The 20300-nt window shown below is 44.6% G+C and overlaps 1 protein-coding gene across 2 annotated transcripts in view; it reads left to right on the top strand.

Moving 5' to 3' along the window:
• Egflam (EGF like, fibronectin type III and laminin G domains) overlaps positions 1-20300 on the top strand; it is a 173837-nt gene that overhangs the window by 122618 nt on the left and 30919 nt on the right. For both annotated transcript variants that reach the window (XM_076857391.2, XM_076857392.2), the window contains 8 exons: positions 4596-4711; positions 5293-5602; positions 6258-6358; positions 7429-7529; positions 9418-9562; positions 12993-13182; positions 16552-16677; positions 17797-18040. In XM_076857391.2, the coding sequence (XP_076713506.2) occupies positions 4596-4711; positions 5293-5602; positions 6258-6358; positions 7429-7529; positions 9418-9562; positions 12993-13182; positions 16552-16677; positions 17797-18040 (1333 nt within the window). The remainder of the gene's footprint in view (positions 1-4595; positions 4712-5292; positions 5603-6257; positions 6359-7428; positions 7530-9417; positions 9563-12992; positions 13183-16551; positions 16678-17796; positions 18041-20300) is intronic.

The following is a 20300-nucleotide window of genomic DNA, read 5'->3' on the forward strand; positions in this document are numbered from 1 at the left end:
CTGATGTGACAGATGCCTGCAACGTGTCTAAGTCAATATCACGGATTCTAGAGCAACAGAACGTGAATGCCAGAAAGCGTCTCATGGGTCATGAAATCTAATCTTGTTCCTTATTTTTACGGACAACACGAGATCCAGGGAGATTAAGTGACTTAATCAAGATCACAGACCGTTTGTGTCCCTCTCCTAACTATTTGTATTCTATGACCAGAAACGTTTCCAACTATTAACAAGTTGATGCATCAGAGAAATTCACAATTTCTATGAAATCTATTCTGTCTTCATAAAATAAAAGTCATCCTTTTGTCTCCTAAAAGAATCCGTTTTGTTTATCAGTTTTTCTTACAGCAGAATAACCTCTGAATTTGTTTAGCATTCAGTCTGTGGTTGACTACTCTAATTCTAATAAATGTCTCCTTTTTAATGTTCTCTTTTCCTAATTAACAAAGTGCCAAGTAGAAAGAGATAAAGTTATGCACTTTAATTACAATAACCTCAGGCTACTGGGAGAATTCTTATCACTAGATTAGACTGTACCTTCTGTGCTCACTTAAAAAAAAAAAAACAAAAAACATAGCACTGGTAAAAACTTCCTCTAAGCTGTGGATTTGAGACCCAGGGTAGTGAGGCCATCACCCACCACCATCAGGAAGAAAGGACAGTGAGCTCGAATTCCAGGTTTCTTCAAGTTCATGCTGTCTCCGGTCCTTTTTGTGTTCATTATCTTCTTATTAAAAACAGAAAATGACTATTAGGCTGGATTCTTATGAGACATTGGGAGCTATGGATATAAAGAGGTCTAAAATATGGTCCTTGTTCTCACAGGGTTCCTATTAGGTTGGTAAATATAAGAGCAGTATCCTAAACCCAAGCGTCCAGGAAGAGTAAATGCCATCCTAACATGGCATTTATATCCCCAAACATGGTTTGTTTCATCAAGCTATGGAAGCTGTTTCCAAGCTCACAATTGGGGGCATACACCCATGGGTGGGCAGCTCCATCCAGGAGAAGATGAAGGGATGGCCTACAGGTCTTGATGGCTTCATATTTTTTAAAGCCACCTTTTTCCTCGGAAGACTGTGATGTTCTCTTTTTTAAATGTCACTTGATTTTGATTTTTCAATGACACATTTTCAACTCTGTCTCCATAGAATGCAGGCTAACTGGAAGAATGGGCAGGGTCTATCTAAGGAGATGGGAGGGGGACTAGATGGCAATGTGGAGAAAGCATTAACCACCATGTTGGGGTAGAGAAACAGAAGATGTACTCAGGAGGCAACTGCAGACCAGTTGGACCACAATATGGCTTTCAAAGAGAAGAAAAAGAAGCCAGAAACACACTTTGGAGTCAGATCCTAAGTAGCATAATATAGTAAAAAGATAAAACAAGGATAAATTTTAACCCTGTTGTTTGCTATCTGTGTGCCTTTACTGATTTATTTAATCTTTTCCTAAGTTTGTATCTCCACATTGTAAATATGGCAGTAACAATACCAATGTAAAAGGATTTTGTGAGGATTCACAGAAACAGTATATGAAAATCTTCCAGCACACTGAAAATGATCAATGTATGCTAAATTTCAATCCAGGTCTTTTACAACCTGCACAGTGTCTTCTGTGGGCAACTGAGAGTTAAGGAGTCAGACAGACCTTGGCTTTGAGGTCGCCTGGGCCAGTTTCAAAGTCTTCGATGTAAAGCAAGTTACTTAGTCTCCCTTAGCTTTAGTTATGTACAAAATGGGAAAAATCATATTTACCTTGAAAGATTATTGAAAAATTTAGAAATGTGCTATGTTAAGTTCCTAATGTACCTGGTAAGGAGGGAAATACAGTAGGTTTCAATTAAAAAGATGATGGGGAAAGAGGGAGCCGAAAAGAGGAGTTGTTATCATGGAGATCCTCGAATTCTTGACCAAAGACCCTAGAACCTATCTCATAGGTAGTAGGGAGTTTTCTCAGATAGCATACCAGAAGATGAAGATGAAGAGAATCTTGACCCTGATGAAAACCTGTAGGAGAATGTCAGGATTGTGCACAGGGCCAAGAGTACATCCAGGAGATAGAGAGACCAACCTACTGCTGAAAAAAGCCAGTTTCTTTATGTATGTGTTCCACTACCGAGTGGATTCTTTCCTCTGAAATCCAAGAACTCTTGAATATATGAGAGACAGAAATGGAGAACGAGGAAGAGAGAGAGAAGACAGAGATGTAGAAAATGAGAGAGACCAGGAGAAAGGTAAAAATGATTCCAAGATGAGGAGAGAGAGGAGGAAGCTCTTCTCAAGGGGTTTCTTGCTTTTTGGGTAAAGACATCTGGTGCACAGCTGTGCTGCATGCAGGTGGCTGAGAGGACACACATCCAGGTATGAATCTGGCATCGAAAAACTTCAATTTTCAGCTGACAGATGGGATATTTTAAATAAAACGGGGAATTACTGGGGAGGGTATGAGAACATCATCTCCCCTGTGTTTTCCCACCTCCACCAAGATGTTCCTGAACAACAAGAACAGCTCATTCCACCCTGGCACCAAATCATCAGCTGACCATGCTTCTCCCTTTTTGTCCAGGAGACACCTGGTTAGCACCATGACCCCTAACAGAAAAGACATTCTGTCTTTTCCTTAAGTTCCTTTTTCAATCTGCTTGCTGTTTTGCTTAGAAATGTGCTATAGACTGAAAGTCCCCTAAATTTTTAACTCCCAATGTGATGATATTTGGAGTTGAGGTCTCTGGGAAGTGATTTGGCTGAGGAGGAGGCCCTTGTGAATGGGATTAGTGCCCTCACACAAGAGGCCTGGGGACTCTTGTTTTCCTCTTCCGCCATGTGAGAACTGTCCTTCAGACACTGGATCTACTGGTGCCTTGATCTTGGGCTTTCCAGCCTCCAAAACTGTGAGAAGTAAATACTGGTTATATATATATACACCACCCAGCTTAGGTGTTTTTGTTTTAGCAGCCCAAACATATTAAGACAAGGAGAAAAATAATTTTCTGGAATGCTTTATTAAGTTCAGTTGTTTTTAATGTCATATTCCCTTTTTTATAAAATCACCATTTTTTTTTCCAGTCATATCAACACTAGACCTCTCTAACAGCTAGTAGGCATCAGCAACCTGCCGTAGTCAATCTCTCTTGCCAAAGTTTTGACTCTCCCAGAGGCTGCTACCTGGCATGCTCAGTTCACAGCGAGGCCTCCTGCTCACCCAAACCCCAAATGGAGGGTCTCTGCTGCAGCATTGGAAAGGCCTTTACCCCTAGTGGAGAGCTGCCTATGTGCAGCCCAACTCCAGAGCTTGGTGGATCAGTGCATTCCATGAATGACAGCTGAACAAAAACATCATCTGCCCATCCCTTGGGAGACAATGGCTTGTTCTGCCCCTAAGAATCCATTTGAGCCACCTTCCTGTGATGAAAGATCCCATTGTCCTGCTAAGAGCCATGGAAGTGGTTGTCTTTCAGGATGCACACAAGGCCTCTTTTTTTGCTGGATGTGAGAGTATTTATTATAATTTCCCTTCTTTGTTTTAAAGAACTTTTAATGGAATACTTCAAATATTGAAGGCATATACATATAGAAGATGTATATAAAATACCACCAACACTTGTGCGTCCAGCGCCTGTCTTAAACAGAGTACTGCACAGCACCCCCTGCAGCCCCTGCCTGTCCCTCCTTGTTCATATCCCTCTTGCAATCTCCGTGGGTTAGTTCTTAAGAGTTTAGTTAGTTTCTTAAGAGTTTAAATTACACACATATGTATCCCCAAATAATACATAAAGTTTTACTTGTTGGTGACTTTAGCATATATAGCATCAAATTGGATGTGTTCTTTTGTGACTTGCTTTTTTTTTTTTTTTTTTGCATGAAATCATGTAAGATTAAGCCCTGTTGGTGCATTAAATGCCTTTTTTTCCCCCACATCCTTTGCTATACAGTACTCCATTCCATAAGTAGACTGTAATTAATCTATCCATTCTCTGTTAGTGGACATTGAAATGTTGTTGTTTTTTTCTTCTAAATAGCAATTTGGGGATAATTTTTACTATTACTTTTTTTTTTTTTTTTGGGTGGTGCTGGGATTGAACCCAGAGCTTCATGCTTGCTAGGCAAGTGCTCTACCACTGAGCCACATCCCCAGTCCTGCTGTTATAAATTCTGATGCTGTGATATTGTGTTGCACATACCTGTAGAGCAGAGAGATGCAAGAATTCTGTAGGCTGTGTAAGTTGTTGTGGGATTGGTGGGTGAAAAGGCATGAACATTTTTTGACTTAACATTAACTATTTCTAAGTGTTTTGCGAAATGGTTGTACCCGTTTACACATCTAACATGAGTCCCCGTGGATCCCATTCTTGGTAATATTTTTACTACCCCACTCAAATTTTTGTCAGCTTGTCAGTTCAAAACGGCTTTTTTTCTGATATTAATCGGCGTTTCCTGAATCACTTATAAGGGGAAGCATTTTTGCATTCCTCTGTCATTGATGCCTCCTCTATCTATTGCCTTGAATTCCTTGGATCCTGATCTACATAGTTAGGATAGATAATAGTGCAAAGGTTCAGGTTGACACAAGATGTGCTGCTTCTCTTTGTGAAGGCCCTGAGGAAGCAGGAAGTGGCCGTTATGGACCTCGTTATATCACAGACATGGGTGCTGGAGAGGATGATGATGGATTTGAAGACGACCTAGATCTGGACATTTCCTTTGAGGAGGTAACAGTCCTCTCTGCTCTGCAAACCCACAGACTTTAGCTTTCTTGCTGAACAAGGCAATGTAGCCAGTGGAGCATAAACATTTTACTTCAAACTTAAATTGACTCATTTGCTTTTAACATATGTTTATTTCCTCTGACTCTGAGGCTCAAGGAGAGCATAAATTAGTAGTAGAGAAGATCCAGCCATGCTGAAGTTCTTGAGACAGCGCTGCCTGCTGATCCCACAATCTGGCAAAAACCTAGTTAGATTTCCCACCAATGAAATTTTATAAAATCAGTTATTTTAAGGAAATAATAATTCCTTAACAAATAGTGCATCTTTGTAATAATGTAGTAAGAACAACTCACATAATCTCAGCATTACCACTGATTTTCTGAGTAATAAAAGGTACTTAAAATCTCCATGTCAAGTTCTTCATCCATAAATTGGGGTCAGTGCTTCTGCCCCATCTCCATCTCGGGGTTTGGGGAAAGTACTAATAGCGACCATACTTTTAAGAATTCAGCAACCTCCACAGTAAAGCAGTCTAATTACCATGCTCAGTCTTTATGCTGAATTTTTTTCTTCTCTGGTTTTAGGTGAAACCACTTCCTGCTACCAAAGGAGGGAATAAGAAAGTATTGGTGGAAACTTCTCTGTCCGACCCCGAGTCCATTTCCAGACCTGCCCCCACTACCTCAGCATCTTTCCCCACAACTACCGTGGCTCTCCAGCCCACTCCAGCAGAAGGGAAGGGGAAGAAGGGTGTAACCATGATGTCGAGGCTCTTCGAGAAGTCTTGTGATGAGATCCTCTGCCCTGCTGACAGCTTTTGTGTCAATGACTACACCTGGGGGGGCTCACGATGCCATTGCAATCTGGGCAAAGGTGGCGAGAGCTGCTCAGATGGTAGGTGCTCCGGGGGAAAATGTGGCAGTGGTTGGGCCCCATGGAGAGCCAGATGTGAGCACTGTGATCCAAACATGTCTCCTTCTATTTCATTTGTAGGACAGGCCCTTTGCTCCTCATATTGGTCAATAAATTAGCTGAGCAAGGCAACTTGTGAAGCAACTTCCACTGCTTCTAATCGTAGAGTCCATCTCCTGTGTGTCAGATGGGTAGTCCTTTTGGAACAGCCACCATTAAGTCATTTCAGTAGCACCTTGGAGAGGTGGGCTCTAGAATTGACTCATCTCTACCAAGAAAGCTGCTTTGCCAGAAGAACACGGGCATGAGGGTGACAAGGACCATAGTTGGGCCAATTTTACATTACACAAATGTGTATCTGGAAAGTGACTGGCAGTGGTCTGAAAGCCTTCCATTTCTTTTTAGGGAAGCAAATACCAATCCCCCAAATCCAATAACTTCCCAACACTTTCAAAGTTCCAAGTCCCCAAGAGTGAGAACAGTAGGTGTAAAAAGCAGAGAAAGGAAGACATAAGCTAAGTTGAACAGATCAGCAAAGGTTTCCACTTGATGGTAGCCAGGCAGGGTTGTATATTGATTTTTGCTTTTGAAGAAATGAGGCAACACCATCCTTTCATATTGTCTTTTTGCTTTTCAGATATTCTTATTCAGTATCCTCAGTTCTTTGGCCACTCCTATGTAACCTTTGAGCCTCTGAAGAACTCCTATCAGGCATTTCAGATTACTCTTGAATTTAGGGTAAGGGGCGTGAGTCGTCTGCTGCATGCTTATTTGGCACCTTAGAGCATCAAAAGGGAGATGGGGAACAGGCTGGGGAAGCAGGGGGAGGCGTCCAAGATCAACCTGACACAGAGCCTGTCCTCTAACCAGATATAATAGGAGCAATGGGCGCATTCGGGACAGTTACAGCCCGAAGCCAAAGTGGAGTAAGGGGGTGGGGGTAGTGTGTTACTGAACCACCGATCAAGACAGGCACGAAGGTTCCCAGAGAGGATGCTGGGGTCCCAGCATAGCTGTCCATCGTCATGTCTCCTCCCAGTCAGGACTTCAGAAGCAACACTGCATGCTGTATTCCCAAATCCTCCTTAAAGGGACCCCAGTGTCTGTCTTCATTGCAATGGCTGTCACTGAACCTACAGAAGACTGTACTGCCACCAGCCCCTCCCACAGCACATCTGGAGAACCCGACAGAGGCTCTCTGGTCTGAATCAGCTGCAGATCAGAACTCAGTCAGTTAGTTCAGCTTAAGTGATTCTTTTTACTACCTTTGAAGAAGCAAAGAGGTTTGAAGATCTGGAACAAGCCCCCCTTGAAGTACCCGCCACAGTATCCTCATCTAAGACAACCAGCAGGCCAATCAGATGAATTCCCCCCCCCCCCATCCTGGTCTCCTGGTAGTAAAAACCAAATGTGCATGTCTCCCAGGAAGGAATGAAGACTAGTAAAAAGAGTAAAGAAAAAAGTAGAATGCTCTTTGGTGACAGAAACTGGTGAGCGCTAGTGATGTGCTCACATGTGTGCACATGTGCACATGTCTTCTGGAGGTTCCGCAGACAGGTCCACAGAGCCAAGGCAAGAGCCGGTGGGGGGCGGTGGGGACCTTCCTCTCACCTCCCTGCCATTTCTACACACTGCTTACATCGCCACTGGGCCTGGGAGTGAACTGGAGCCCACGTGCTGGGCACCTTGTAGACAGGGTACCTACCGTGCAGAATGCCCAGCTTGCATATTCATGAGTGCGTCCAGATGGCGCCCCCTGGAGGAGGAGGCCATCACTGCTCATGTGGCTTTTCTTTGTGTAACAACAGGCGGAGGCAGAGGACGGCTTGCTGCTCTACTGCGGGGAGAACGAATATGGAAGGGGCGACTTCATGTCCCTGGCTATCATCCGACGCTCCCTGCAGTTCAGGTAACTCTTGCCCAAATCCCTACCAGTTTTTTAAAATTCTCCTTACATTATATGACAAGTTTATAGAGTAAGTAAAACATAGAGAGGATGGACTCGTGTAGAAGAGGAGTGCCCACCTGTTTCCCCAACACCGAGGGTCAGGACTTCAGGGTGCCTTTGAAAACCTGGGGTTTGGAACCTGCCGCCACATTCACCCAGCAGCAGACAGCTCTGATGCACCCAGCTCTGATGCAGCAGGAAGCCGGAGGTCAGCCTTCTGTGCTGGGGCTCCAGTGGACCTGATGGGAAGAAGGCTGGGAGCTCCTTCTGGCACCCTTGGGGCTACAGGGCTGATGGCCACAGAGAGCAGAGAGGAGCCCACAGCCTCCAGAGGGTTCACAGAGGCTCAAGCCACGTCCTCTTTCCCTCAGGGCTGTGGTGAACCCAGTGGGTTGCCTCCTATGCCCTGGTCATTCTTCCCAGCACACTTTTAGAAGCCACCCTAGTACATGGGTGGCCTTCCCAGGACATTTTCAGGGAGAAGTGAGGGGTATACCCAGTACCTATTTGTGAGTGACCAGGGGGCTTCTCCTTGTCATTCTCTGTGGTGCTTGGCTGAGGTCCCAATGGCTCTGTTTCCCTGCTGCCTCACCTGCAGCGCCTGACATCACCTCTCTGAGCTTGCATGTCTCCAGGACCTCAGTGGATTGAGTGAGTTTACCTGTACAGGTGCCTGGAGCACTCCCCCCACCCCACAACCCCATCTCCTCAGCAAGCACTTGAGATGCATCAGAAGTTATGGTCTCTTTATATTATTTCAGCACAAAAAGTAATTTTCATGTAGAAAAACTTTTAAACATCCCAATTGAACTAGAAAATGGACCTTCATTCTTTGCTAAGTGATTTGATTTCTGGAAGTTTTATGGCAGCTGCCAGGATTGGGCAGTAGTTCTAACCTTATGGGGCTCTAGCACCTGGAGGTTGGGAGAGATGCACAATAGCTCTGGCAGTTCCGGGCTGGAAGCAGCTCTTAAGCTCTGCAGTGCACACTGAGTGATTCTGACATCCCCCTCTTTGAAGCCTGTGGACACCATTCCATTCCACTGAGGTCATGAGAAAAATGGGAGGATAGGAAAAGAGGGCTGCGAACTGTGCACATCCTAATAAGGACGATGCCCATCACACCTTCTCCCAGGGAAGCACTCTCAGGATCCATATGCAAGTGGCATGGTGGCTGTTTAGAAGTTAACCAGAGAGGACCAAAGTTCTGCCTCTCAGGTGATGATCAGACAGCCCTGAACCATAGGGAGATTGGGAAAAGAAAATAATGCATCCACCTAAGCATGCTCCTCCTCTGCCCCACACCTGGCCCCAGAGCTGGAGGCTCCTATAGAAACCTCACCTGTATGTGGGTACAGCTGCCCACAGATGGCAGGGCTGGCCGGCTTGCCAAAATGAGTGTGAAGACTTGGATTTTTATGTTTTATTAATATCACTCTGCCTGTCATTTGAGAGGTGGGGAAAGTCCACAGAGAAATGTCTGGAAGCAGAGTGGCTCACATTCTAATTCTATGCACCTCAAACTCACTTTCCACATCTGGCAGTATCTGAAAAAGAGAAGGGAGGGCTTTGGCTGCCTCTCATTTTCTGAGCTGCAGAGATGATCCAGCGAAGAAGACACTATGTCCAAAGGCTCTGTGGACAGGTTAAGGAGAAATAGATGGAGCCTCCAGGGAAGAGGCATCTTGCTTATCCAGGCTCAGGTTTACACAGCTGCTGATATCTGTAGGCATAGCTCTGAACAGATCCACTCTGGAAGGAGCTGATGTCCTGGAAGGTATGCCCATAGAGTCTGGAAACACGGTGAGCCAATTGTTCAAAGAATCTTCCTTCCCTTTTCTCCTAACAGGTTTAATTGTGGAACAGGGGTCGCTATCATTGTAAGTGAGACTAAAATCAAACTGGGGGCCTGGCACACAGTGGTGCTCTACAGAGATGGGCTGAATGGGCTGCTGCAGCTGAACAATGGCACCCCCATGACAGGCCAGTCCCAGGTAAGGCTCACACCGTGCCGACCCACTACCACTCACCCTTGGCATCTGGAGAGGGGCTCCCTGCAGAGAGCTGAGGCAGGGTCAGTCAGCAGGATGCAAAGGGACCCACACCACGGCTTTGCCAAGCTCCTGCTCTGCTCCAGGTGAGCTTTTAGGCCACAAGCACTGCAGGGAGACTTGAACAGGCATCATTGCTGCTGGGTGCAGTGTGCCCAGGAACATGTTCTGCATCCACAAGGACATCACAGGGACATGAAAGACAAGGAAAGCCCCTGTTGGAAGAACAGTCCCTCATCAATGTTAGACTCAAAGCTTCCTTTTGAGGGAGGAGGGTCAGAGTCCTGTGACTTTAGAAAATAGCTGCAAAGATTCCCTTGGTTCAAGATGCAGGAATAATGAATTCACCACCTTTGTGGAGATCATCATTGTCGGAAGTGGGGAAATAATTTAACTGTTGGGTTACTTAGCAAATCACCTAGGAATTCATATATTTGTTATGCTCTGAGTAATTTGAAGACTGTGTTTAGGGTAAAGAGCTCAGGTTAGCAACCTGCCAAGACACGGAACCTGCAATTATAAACAGGCAGGTATCTGTGTTCTCTTAGGGCAAATGGAGCAAGGAAACCATTGTGTATATGTCTAAGCTTCCTCCCCTCCTGGGCTCTTCACTACTCTGTTCTGGCAAGGTATGTTATATAAAGGGTCATGTCTTCATGATTCTAAAGGCAAAAAAAAAAAAAAAAAAAAGTCATAAATTTGGACCCAAAGTTTCCAAAGGAACAAAAATCCAAATGTAATGAATGTGAGTACAAGGACACCATTTATACCCATATTCCTGGAGAATAAAAGGGCAGGCAGGGACTGGGGCTGTGGCTCAGTGGTAGAGCACCTACCTTGCACATGTGAGGTACTGGGTTCGATCCTCAGCACCACATAAAAAATAAATAAAGATATTGTGTTTGAAAAAAAAAGGGGGAACAGATAAATGAACCACAAAGTCACATCAATGCCAGAATAATAAGACAAACTTGATAAATGAAATTTGATAGAACTAAAAAGACTTCAAACTTGGACACAAAATACTAACAAGAAGATAGGAAGTTAAAATACATGCAATGCATGTAAAAATCTCCCATAGTTTAAAGCAAGGAAATTCAGTGATGATAAAAAACAGAGCAGTAAAAACAAGATAAGGAAATATAGGCTGCATTAATAGAGGCATAGAATGTTGAAAAAAAAAAAGGTGGTAGCAGTCTTTTTTCTGTTCTAGTGACTATATAATAGTTTCCAGTGACTGTAATGGTGACTCTAATCCTCTAAAAGGATTACATTTGTTTCTGTAATGACATTCTAAGAGAGCCACAGAAAAATAGGAGCACAATCAAGGGCCAGTCACCCACATAGGAAGATGACTTAAAATCCTTTTAATGGTTGATGGAAGGAGTATTTGTTTAGATATGAGAAGATGAGAGCACGTTGCTTTTCATTGCAGAATGAAAAAAAGAGTCTTGGGGAAGGAGGTTTTATTCAGTTGACCCCTAAGCCTGAAACAGAATGAGAAATGCCTTGGGAAGACCATTTTTAACTTCACCTAATCATACAAAGATGTGCAGAGGTGATATAGACTGTCTCAGGGGATGTTTTCCTGCCCTTGGGGGGACAGGTATTCAAAAAGCGAGTTATCTAAACCTTTGATAGAGATGTACAAGGAATCCAATGACTAATGTGAGTTCAAATGATTTACGTTTTCACATTTTTTCCAGTCTCCTAAAAACTACAATTTTAATAAATATAAGAATTAATTGCAAAACATCAGGTAGTTTTTTGTGGGCACTCAGGGCAAAGTTTGCCTCTACCCTACTGGGACTTGCTGAGCAAGTCCATAAGCAGGACCACAGATGTGGAATATTTAATAAACTGTCTGGGGAGACAGCAATTCTATTTTAAGTTTGCTTCCCTAGAAGCAAGCCTGAGATGAGGAATCCCATACAAGTGATATATTAAGAAAATGCTCCTCAGGGAGAGTGGTAAGGGAGAAGAGAAGACGAACAGGGAAGAGGAAGAAGTCAGCAAGGGCCAGATCTCAGACACAGTTCTTCAGTGTGTGGCTCCGACCTGGTCCCCCAGTGGAGCTCTGGAGTATAGACTATACCTCAGAATTGTCTCAAACTGTCAAGGGTGGTTCTGGGGTAATGCAAACTCCAGATGGTTTTCATTTCTGCAGGCAAAGCAATCTCCAGGGACCCAAAATTAACCTCATGAGAGGTAAAGGCTTAAAGACAGCTGCCTGAGAGACTTTGTGAAGGGCTCCTCCAAGGAGACACCCACCCCCTCTGATGCACTTAACGCTCTAGAAAGAGAACGAGCTGTCAGTTCACCTGTTTCCATCCTGGATCAGGGGATAAGACCCAAAGGGTGAGGATGGGATCAGGAAGAAGAAAACTCTGAAGATCTTGATAAGATAAGCCAAGAAAGTGTTTAATTCATCTAATGAAAGCACTGTGTCCAGCAGCTGGCAAACAACTTAATTAATCCTCCAACCCCACTGCAACTACTGTCCTGCTCAGTCCCCTATTAACAGATGATTCTTATCTGTGCATTACAAAAGAGAAAAACAATGATTACATTACTACTTGCTGGAAACAGAGTTAAAAGGATTCAGACTCGTGTGTTTATTAAGTTGTGGCCGCATGCCTTTCCCCAGATCCTGTGTTTATCCTTTCATTCAAATGAAGGAGATATTTCTTTCCTAACAAAAACAAAGAACACGGTACCTTAATTTTCTCCTACTAATGTTCAGCTCTATATTTTGTAACCTCCAAACCTGCTATCTGGATTGTGGTTCGGTCTAAGATTGGAAATTTCCCTGCCTCGCTGTAATGACATTTTGAAAAACAAGTTGCATCCATAGGCCAACTGAAAAATATCTTGCAACACAATCTGTTTGGCAATTACTCCCCTGTGGTGTTTTCTGCTGTACATAGTATAAAGGCGGTTTGGTGAGAGAAAGGGTAGGTATTGGCCCACATATACCCAAAATTAGTATGGCCACCTTTGGGGGACAGTATAGCCCTATGACCTGTCCAAGGTACACAGTAAATTGGTGTCAGGATTGGAAAGAGAAAGGTTGTTTTTGGATGCCTGGCATGGTCCAGGGCCTGCTGGGTTGGTGTGGGCTCCGACCTCCCTTCCCTTCCTTTCTGGGCATTCCAACATCCTCCCTGCAGGAAGCACAGCCCCCTGGGAGCTCCCTGAGTTCCACATGGTAACTGTGGGGTTCATTTCTCAATAGGGCCATGTCTTAAAGACAAATGCTTGTGAAAGAGAACCCTGGGACTGTAACTTGCATCTTAACAGCCTTCTTTACCAAATTCTGCTGTGTCTTGGCTTTTGAGTTTGTTTGGTGAGATCCTTCTTATTTTTCTTAAAGGGCCAGTACAGTAAAATTACCTTCCGGACCCCTCTATATCTTGGTGGGGCTCCCAGCGCTTACTGGTTGGTCAGAGCAACGGGAACAAACAGAGGCTTTCAAGGCTGTGTGCAGTCACTTTCGGTTAATGGGAAGAGAATGGATATGAGGCCTTGGCCGCTGGGGAAAGCCCTTAGTGGGGCTGATGTGGGTAAGTGACTGCCCAGTGGGTTGGGAGGGTTTGTGGGGTTACCTTTCTTGTTTGGGCCAGGAAGGTGAGCAGCCAGAAGGGCTGCAGAACTTCAGGGGGGAGAACAGCGAAAACTGGTGCCCTGTGAACATGTTGACCTTGACTCTGGTATCAATAGGGTGAAGCAAACCTTGGGACGTACCCTGCTGCCATCTTAACCTCTGCTTGAAGTGCAGTGTGGGCGCACTGGGCAGAGCAAACCCATCAGCCTTCTCGCCCCAACTTTCCCTGTCCAGGGTAAAAGCCAACACAATCGTATAAGTAGAGATTTTCTGTGTCCTCTGTTCTACAGGAAGAAGGTCAAATTCTCATTTTTGACCACCACGCCACACATTTTCTGTCTTGGTTCCCAAGGCTGCAGTAACACAGTGTCACAGATCGCACGGCCTAAATATCAGCAGTTCCTTTCCTCCTGTTCTGGAGGCTGGAAGTCCAAGGTCAAAGTGCAGGCAGGCTCTGCTTCCGCTGGGGCTCTTTGTTGAGCTCTGGGCTGGCTGGCTGCACTCTCAAGAGCCTCACGTGGTCTTCCTCTGTGTGTGTGCCCCTGGGTCTCTGCATCCAAATTTCCTCTTCTTCTAAGGACAATAGTCAGATTGGACCTGAGCCCCCCCTCCCAAGATCTCATGTAACATTAATTACCTCCTGAAAGGCCTTATTTCCAAGGGCAGCCACATTGGGAATGAGGGTGTCAACCTATGAACTTTGAGGAAGATACAACACAGCGCCTATTGGTGACAGCCGTGAGTCTCACTCTGTCTCATCAACTCTTACTCATTCTTTCACTCAATGAATACTTATTTGAGCACATGTTTAGTGCTCGTCTCAATGCTGAGTGCTAGAGATGAAGTGATGAACGAGACAGACAGGTCCCAGCTGGGCTGTCATTCAGCTGCCATGAGGAGAGACCTCATCAATCAAATAATCCCGCGAATCAAAGTAAAATGACAATTGGGGAAAGTGTTACAAAAGAGAAGTGATAGTGCAATAATCGTGTGTAACAGGGAGATTTTTAGGGACTGGGTAGAGAGAGGGTCTCTAGTGAGTGAAATGACTACATGATTTCAAAGTAGCCACCAGCAGATGTATTTTGAGATATTTGCAACAAATGCAAGGTAACAATACCTGGGAGATCACTAAACTGGCAATGAACTTGGAGTTCATCCCCGAATTAATAGTTCAAGGAAGGGCTGGGCAGGGAGCTCAGTGGTAGAGAATGTGCTTAGCATGCACAGCCCGACCTAATCTCCAGCACCAAAAAAAATGGGAGTTAAAAGAATTCAAAATAATGGTTGAGAAAGACACTCAATTCTGTTCAGAGCAATGAGGAGGTAATATTTTCCCCATCTAAGTTCACAGACGCCCTGCACCATTAGCCTCTCTGCTTTATTCTACTTACTCAGTCAGATCCGTGCCACAGTGACCCTGGACTGGGAACCCAGGGAACCTGTCTCCTTTCTTTGACTCTGGACTCCCACAGAAGACATTCCCACAGTCTTCTTGTGCTTAAAATGGAGCCCAAGCAAACTCCTCCTCTGCTTCCTCACTTCATAGCCCCCATCTCCTCACTCTCGGCATGGTTATTCTTGTCTCCAAGCTACACACCTTGAGATACTGCTGAAGTCTCCTTCCTCTTTCAGTTTCTAGAATGAATTGTTTCTTTGGGGGTATTTCCTCTGTTCTCTCCCTGTTCTATCCTTGCTTACCGCCCCATGGGATTTCTTTCCTCCCCGCCCCCCCATCAGTCACCTTGACCTTGCATGCCATTGCCTGCATGATCTTGCTGAAACTCTGCTTTCATCAAGTAAATACCCTGGCTGGTTTTCACATGCAATCATGTCAAGTAATTTCTTCCATGTGTCTCTGAAAGGATCTGAGGACACCACTTTTCCTCTGGAAATAGGCCTCCTCTGAGAAAGAATTGCACTCCACAGAAATAGGTGATGCACAGGGACCTGTGAGAGTTTGGCTCCTTACGACCAACACTGGAGTCTCTGTGGACACCGAATGCTGGGTGCCATGTTCTCAGGTTTGTGGCTGAAGAGAGGCCACAGTCACTTCTACCAGAATTCCCAGTGTCCAACAGCTAGAATTCACAGAGTCCAGCCCAGCCCAGCCTGGGTGGTGCTCCCTCTAAAGGACTTTAACTGAATCCCGTTAGCAGCCTCTGAAGCCTCTCCTAGGTACATGCTAGGAGCACCACCCTGCTCCCAGTGAGTCTATGAAAAGACAAAACTGGACCAATGAAAGCAGGCGGCTGATCAGGAAAGCACCGTGACACTTGTCCTACTGAGATGACACAATCAGGACACGGAGGATCCCTTGTCTCACAGAGGGGCAGCCTCCAGCCCACACAGGTGCCATGTTGGAGACTGGGGAGGGCAAGCGCCACATCTCGACTCCTTAGGCCCAATCACAAACTTCCCCCTCTGCTTCAGCCCGGCAGAAGGTGTTTTGCTCTACCCTATGTAGTTCAGGTTTAACATAATCTCAAATCCATACCACTGGGCCGGGTTGTGGTCCCTGTGTCTAAAGAAAGAATTGGAGGACCAGAGAAGCAGAAGGAAAGCAGCCAGAAAATGTCCATTTGTTTCCCTTCATCTCATAATCTTGAAAATAACAAAGGAGTCCTCTATGCAGCTCTCTGAGGTGGCCGGTAGGGAGAATGGGCCCATCTGACGCTGACCCCTCAGCAGTCTTTGCTGGAGGGCACCTTGCTGTCCTTCATACAACTGTAACTTTGGAAATAGAAACAGGGATTCCACTCGGCACCGTGGAGCCCTCCCCTCCCCCTCCCTGTCCCAGACAGAGAAGTCCACAGCCCAGACAAGTTAATAAGCTTAGGCATGGCTGCTGAACTCCTCCAGCGCTTATCCTGCTTGTCTCAACTTTGAACCAACAAGGCAGCTGCACTTAAGCTAATTGGGGTCACACAAATTAGAATGCTTTTAACATAAACACTCTGTTGCCATCAGAAGGATTGAAATCCACTCTTGCGGGAACAACAGAGAGATGGATTAAAGCAGGAAAAATTCAGTCATTCCCATGGGTGGTCCTAAAATTGCCCAATGATATATTATTTGATTTATTGTGTCCATCATGTCTTTAAAAGTTCCTGAGGCTCTTTAGAAAGGACAAGGCAAAATCATATAAAAAAGAAGAGAAGTTTCCACTTATGCTGCAAGCCAGTGTGCAGCTGTGCAGGGGTGCAGACCAACCGGAGTGGGGACCAGGGTATAATTTTTCAGGGCCATGAATGTCTGTCTGTGTGGTTGCACGGTAGTTGCATGGCTGGCCTGGTGGATTGGCTTTTTCCTTCTCTTCTACATTTAGGGGAGTGCAGCAGTGGAATATGTGATGAGGCCTCGTGCATCAATGGTGGCACCTGCACAGCAATCAAAGCCGACTCCTACATTTGCCTCTGTCCCCTTGGGTTCAAAGGTCGACACTGTGAAGATGGTGAGAAAGAAGCAAGTTGATGGCAGTTTCTATCTGCATGTTAATTTGCATGGATATGATCTTTCATCAGTGCACTTTTAGCAAAGCCCCATATATTTTTATGGGATCAAGATTACTTTGTTGGGAGGGATGAAAATAAGTCAGAGTGCCAGAGTTCCAAACCAACCAAAGATACATTCACTTTGAGATGCTAAGCTTGGGTGGGCTCCTCATACCTTTTAGAAAGCCTGCATTTGTGTGGTTTGTACCACACTGAATTAAAAGTATTTAAAGCTTATGCTTTTTTTTAAACATCTGACAGTTTCAGAGAAAAGTTTGGGAAGGCATACACAGAAATTAATGATACGATGAGACAAACGTGCTCTTATTTTTCTTCTTTTTATGGTTCCACTGAGTTATTCCACCTTGTAATATTGTGTGTAATAAATCTGTGTCTACATATTTCTGTACACACACATATCTATACATGTAACACAGGCATGCAAACACAGGTGCAGAGTGGCACATGAAAATAATAACTGAAAATCTAAGACTTGGGAAAGCATACAGGCTTGAGGATGCTTTAATATGTCCAGAATTCCAAACTTAAAACAAGGCTAGAGCTAAGATCACTAAAGGAAGTCAGATTCCTCTGTGAGTGATTCAGGTTTGGACCTAAGATATCACACTGGGAAAGTTAAAAAAAAAAAAAAAACACAAAAAACATAATCTCAAATCCATACCACTAAAAGGGTACGTGTGAGTCAGAATGTGCCAGTGCTGTTGCACACCATCCCCTACTTCAGTAGTTATTCTTGCTCAATCCCAAGTCACTGCAGGTCAGTGCTGGTGCTGTTGGCTCTGCTCCACACAGTCACTCAGGGACCCAGGTCTCTTCTACCCAGTGGCTCTCCTTGGCTCTCCGAGTCCTCCATTGATTCCTGCATCCAGTCAACATGTGAGAAGAGACAGCAGGAAGGATGGAGGGAAGTGTTAGGGGCCAGACCTGGGATGCCATTTGATATTGTCAACCCCATTCCAGAATGGAATGGTCAGAATCTAGTCACCCTACCTGTCCACCTGTAGGCAGCAGGGAAGTGCAGGACACAGGGATTCCTAACACGGTGCTTGTTCCTTCAGCTTTCACCTTGACCATCCCTCAGTTCAGAGAGTCTCTGAGATCCTTCGCTGCCACGCCCTGGCCCCTGGAGCCCCAGCATTACCTCTCCTTCACTGAGTTTGAGATCATGTTTCGGCCGGACGCCGGGGACGGTGTTCTCCTGTACAGTTATGACACCAACAGCAAGGACTTCCTGTCCATCACGATGGCAGGCGGCCACGTGGAGTTCCGTTTTGACTGCGGCTCTGGGACTGGTGTTCTGAGGTGAGATCTGGCACCATCTGCAGCCTCCCCCCACCAAAGACCAAATTGCCTTCTACCAGCCTGTCCTCCTCCCTACACTGTCTTCCCTACACTGTTCTCTTTGGAAACCTCTCCTGCTTCTTAAAGATGACAGGCTTCCCTCCTGCCTGCAAGTTTCCTTTCCCAAATAACGACCCAACAAGTAACGATTCTCTGCTCCAAACTGTTAAAAATGGGCTTTTCCCCCATGGAAGGTAAACTGCCTCCATTTCCACCTGCCGTCATGCTCTGCCTTCTGCAGGAGCACGGTGAATTGTAACCAATCAGCACCTGACATTCTGTAATGTCAAGTGGAAGGGCTCAACCAACACATGTTGACTAGTAAAAAATGTATTCACAAATATTTAACCATAAAAATGTCCTTCATGATTTCATTTTAATTTTTAAATTTCCTCTTGAGCTTTTTTCTTTTTTTTTTTTTTTGGTGGTAATCAGATATTTAGCAAGTCTCTTACTTACTGTTCTCTCTATGAAGGAACCTGACAATAAATCATCAACATAGCAAAGACCAGAAAGTTCCAGAAGGGTGTGTGATGGGCGCTTTTTAGCAGCATGACAGTACATGGGTGCCTCTAAAGTGTTGGCTGATATTTGCAAGATTGCTCTGACTAGGCAACACTTTCCTCCTGTTATCTAATTTGTGCTATTAAATTCCGTGGCAGATCGATGGTTCCTGTACAAGAGGTCAGTATCATTTTGAATCCTTTGGAGCCTGTGTTTTGCAGGTGTTGATGCTTTTCCTACTGCTTTCTGTCTTCCTCTGCTCATTGTGTTTCTTTCATGGTAGTTTTAACCTTCAAGTCTGAGGGCCACTGATCTAATGCAGACATTCTTCTTGTTCCTACATTTGTCTGATTCTTCTCTTTTGAAACTCACTAGGGTGTACTTAATGGCACCCCACAACAGATTATCAGTTATTCTGTTGTTGTTGTTGTTGTTTTAAGGGAAATTGCTGGTTGTATTCATATTTCTAGCCTGTCCTCTTTAGAGAGTGTGTGGGTGAGATGTTACCACCATGCATTGCCCTTAACTGCTGATCATTTTTCATAGCTGATGGGAAATGCTCTCTGCATTAAGTTCCAACAATTATTTGAAAAGACGGTTGACTTTTGTCCTTGTGGCTGAATTCCCACACATCGGTGACACCTTCCACCTTGGGGAATGGTCAAAACATTTTTGTATCTCTGGTTAAGCAAAAACATCCTATATCTTAGCACAACTTTGGTGGGTATTTAATTGATTCCATTTACATATGATTATGCAAAACAGCCGGAGCAATTCACTTAGAACTATATGTCAAATTTAGAAAGGAGAACACCTTGATATCACCTTGCACTTTAAATGGCTTCTTCTAGGTAAGGAATGATGAGAAAGAGCTTGGGGAGGACAGGACTCATCAGCCTCCTCTAGACAGTCTACCCTGTCTTCCTGCCTCTCTCTGGGGGCAGCTCTAGCCGTGGTCCAGAATTTCTCTCTTGCCTCACTCTGTGTCTGTTTTTGACACGTTGTAATTCTAATGTTTTTTAAATGTAACTTATTTTCCCACCTGTCAGGAAAGGTGATTGGAAAGAGAATTCTTGAGTATTAGATATTGAAAACGAGGCAAGAGTCTCCAAGAAACAAACTGCTACCTGACCCTGGTCCCCTCCTCTGCCCACTGGGACCTGACAACAGTGATCACAGCTGGTATTTCAGGTGCCTCTCTGGAAGCTATTTATTTTGAAAATCATTTTGAAGACTTCCCCCTTCATTAAGAAAATTCAGTGAAGGGCTGAACTGCAGGAAGTTGTAGAATTGGCCAAACCATTTTGACTTCAGGAAAAGGACAAGATGGTCAAAATCATTATGAACTTGATTCAAAAATAAAGACAATCGGAATGAGCTCTTGATGGCTTGATCAATATACTGTGTGGAGGGAGGAAGCTTATTGACAGCCACTGACCTCGGCAGGACAAGAACATGACAGGAGTGCTGTTAGTTATTATGGAAGTAGACCACTTTAAAGGAGCCTCTTGTTTCTTTATTGCATATTGATTTAACCAAGGTGATTAAATTCTAATTGCTAAGGACAAATCACAAAAGCATTTGCCTGAGCTGAAGAATCAAATGAAGGGGTGGTGACCCTTCAATAATTGTGCCCATCGGTATTCCTTGTGGTTTTCTAAAGATGATCCAGGACCAAAAAATAATTGGGAGGTTCAGTGAGGGCCAGGAACTAGAA

This window comes from Callospermophilus lateralis, chromosome 5 (assembly GCF_048772815.1).
Source record: "Callospermophilus lateralis isolate mCalLat2 chromosome 5, mCalLat2.hap1, whole genome shotgun sequence".
Classification (NCBI taxonomy): domain Eukaryota; kingdom Metazoa; phylum Chordata; class Mammalia; order Rodentia; family Sciuridae; genus Callospermophilus; species Callospermophilus lateralis.